A 2788-nucleotide genomic window follows, 5' to 3' on the forward strand; every position below is an offset into this window, starting at 1 on the left:
CCTTCACCCCCCATTCCAGGCCCTGTCCCTGTCCCACATGGAGTCAGACCAAGGTGAAGGAGGTTGTCCAGAAAGACGTGCGGGAAACGGCAGTGGGGGCCAGCCCTGGCCACAGTCCAGTTTTCCACCCGCGGAAAGTAGGCGAGTTAGAAAATAAAAAATAAAAATAAAATAAAATAATTTCCCCCTTTCCCCCCTCCCCTCAAAAGGGCCCAGTCTGCGGTTACAGCAGAGGATTTCCCGAGAAATACTGCAGCCGGTCTCTGCTTAGTTTTTTTTCTTTCATCCTTCTGTTCTGAAACCAAATTTTCACTTGTCGGTCCGTCAGGTTCAGCATCCGAGACAGCTGTAGCCGCTTCTCTTTGTTGATATACACGTTGAAGAAAAACTCTCGCTCCAGTTCCCGGATCTGGAATTTCGAATAAGGGCAGCGCTTCTTGCGGGTGCGGGGGGCGTCTGGAGGGGAGGGGAGGGGGCAAGTGCGAGGAGAGGGGGAGAGAGACACGTGAGACCCGGGCGACCCCAGCCCCCCGGAGCGCTCGGCGGGCCCCTGCTGGCCCCACGGCCGGGCAGCCCTCCCGCCAGGCCGGCCGGCTCTCCTCCCGAGGGCGCGGCGCCGGGCCGAGCCGCGACCCCTGCCTGAGAGGCAAGCGCGTCCCCCGTCCCGGGCCACCGCGGGGGCCCGTGCCTCCTCCCCTCCGGCGAGGGCCTTGGCTGTTGCGGGGTCTGCGGGAGACGCGCGCCAGCCGCGGCCAAGTGCGTCCCCAAGGCCCCCCGCCCGCTCAGCCGCGCTCCTCTGCCCTCCGGGTGGCTCTGAAAACCCACCCCGACGCCCCCACCCCCAGAAATGTGGGGGGACCGCGGAGAACAGGCGCAAAGAAGTGCGATCCGGCGAGAGTCCCTGGGAGGCGGGGAGGAAGCAAGTGAGCAGGCACCAGAGACACCGGAGAGCCGCTTCCGGGGGCCCTGGCGCCCCGGGACGCCCGGCGGGCCGCGCCTTCCCCGCGGCCGGGCCGGGCCGGCGTAGAGGCCGCGGGCCGCAGGGAAACGCCAAGCCCCAGGCCTGGAGCAGAGGGGAGCCCTGAGCCCGCCTCGCCCCCAGCCCCTGTCGCCGCTGACACTCGGGTCGCTCCGGGCCCTGCTCAGGGACCCGCCAACACAGAGTTTGAACATTTCAAAAAATAGTTTTTTTAAAAGAAGCAGAGCGGCCCTGGCGGGACTCCCCGGGCTCCGGCTCTGCTCCATTGCCTCTCTCCTCCACCACTCCCCCTCTCGGAGTTTCTCCCTGTCTTTCCCCTGCCCTCCCCTTTCTCCCCCTCCACCCCTCCCCTCCCTCCCACCCTCAACCCCGACCTCCGGGCTCCCCATCCTTCCTTAAATGCTCCTCTAAGTTCACGATCAAAGTTAATATTGCCCGCGATGGTGGCGCTTTTAAAAATTTCACAGACCGAAGGAGATAACGGAGAGGGGGGTTCACCCGGCTTTTCCAAAGAGCCCTTTTCCCTCCCTCCCCACCCCTTCTCCATCGTAAAAAGTCGAGTCGTTGGGAGAGAGGGCTTTGTAGGTTATAATAAAATCCTTTGAATGCTTATAAAACTCCACATAAAATTGGACTGACCCAAAACACGAGGCCGTCCCCGCTCCCCTCGCCTCCCCCCTACCCTCGCTCGCCCTCCCTCCCTAGCTCCCTCCCTCCTGCCCGCCTGTTTCCCGGCCGCTGCTACCTACTGGGGGCGGCTCCCTTGGCCGGCTCCTTGGCCGCCGAGTGGGCTGAACCGGACGAGCTGGGATTCGTGTTCTCCTCCTCGGCCTCGGCCTCGGCCCCCGCCTCAGCCCGGGACGCCAGTCCCGAGACCGGGGGCGCCTCAGGCTCGCCTTTGGCCTCACCCTTGCCCGGGCAGGGGGGCTCGGCGGGTGGGTCGCCGCCGCCGCAGTAGGCGTTGTCGAAGAAGCGGTCAAAGGCTTGGGGCAGAACGCTGTTCTTGTTGACTGAGGAGTAGAAGCCGGCGGGGGCGGCGTGCGGGGCGCTGGGGTGGTGGTGGCCGCCGTAGGAGCCTTCGTTTTTCATGAGGATCTCGGTGACGGTGGAAGGAGGCAGGCACTCCCGGTGCATGAGCTCGTCGGCCGCCGCATAGCAGGAGGAGTAGCTGTTCCGGGGGTGCCACTTGCCGGAGGGCTCCAGGCCGTAGGAGACCTCTCGGACCGGGGGCACTTGGGCCGGGTAGGGATAGGAGATCTGACGAGAGGGGGCCTGGGGCAGGAAGGAGGAGACCGTGGAGAACTCGGGCACGTAGTAAGTGCAACTGGGCAGATAGAGGTTGGAGGCGCAGCTCCCTCGCTCGCCGAAATCGGCGCCCCTCTCCTTGCGCGACGGCGAGCAGAAGTTGCCCAGGTTGACCGAGTTAAACATCGTTCTCTTCTGCCGGCTCCAGATGGAGGTTTTGGACCAGGTCTAGCGAGGGGGGAAAATTTGGGAAGGCGAGATGACGCGTTATCCGTCTTAGTCTCTCTCCCCGAGCACGTGATCCAAAGTAGATATTGTCATATATCAGTTCGGAGCACTTCGCAGTCGTAGGAGGGGTTCTCTCTTAGGTAAGATGGGGACGTTCAGGCGATTGGTTTGCAAACACCGCAGAAACATTATGAAAATCAATTGCAGATTTGTATTCGTTTTGCTCTTGACACTCCCCTCCTCTCCATTCCACACAGCGAGCAAAGGAGGAGAGAGAGAGGGTTGGGGTGGGGTGGGCGGTGGGATGGGCGGGGGCGGTGGCTAGGAGGGGGTAAT

General features: G+C 63.1%; 1 protein-coding gene across 1 annotated transcript; it reads right to left on the reverse strand.

Annotated features, from left to right (window-relative positions):
- Positions 1–223: 223 nt before the first annotated feature.
- On the reverse strand, positions 224–2410 carry HOXC11 (homeobox C11). The gene is made up of 2 exons (XM_061122378.1): positions 1729–2410; positions 224–456 (listed from the first exon to the last, which is right to left on the reverse strand). Exons 1-2 carry the CDS (start codon positions 2408–2410, stop codon positions 224–226), a joined length of 915 nt encoding a protein of 304 aa, XP_060978361.1.
- Positions 2411–2788: the final 378 nt, after the last annotated feature.

The sequence above is a fragment of the Dama dama genome, chromosome 3 (genome assembly GCF_033118175.1).
Source record: "Dama dama isolate Ldn47 chromosome 3, ASM3311817v1, whole genome shotgun sequence".
NCBI classification, from domain to species: Eukaryota; Metazoa; Chordata; class Mammalia; order Artiodactyla; family Cervidae; genus Dama; species Dama dama.

Coding starts and splice junctions, on each gene's coding strand:
- HOXC11 (XM_061122378.1), bottom strand. CDS start 2,410: ATGTTTAACTCGGTCAACCTGGGCAACTTCTGCTCGCCGTCGCGCAAG. Junction 457..1,728: donor GGCCAAGGGAGCCGCCCCCA/GTAGGTAGCAGC, acceptor CCTCCCCTCCAG/ACGCCCCCCGCACCCGCAAG.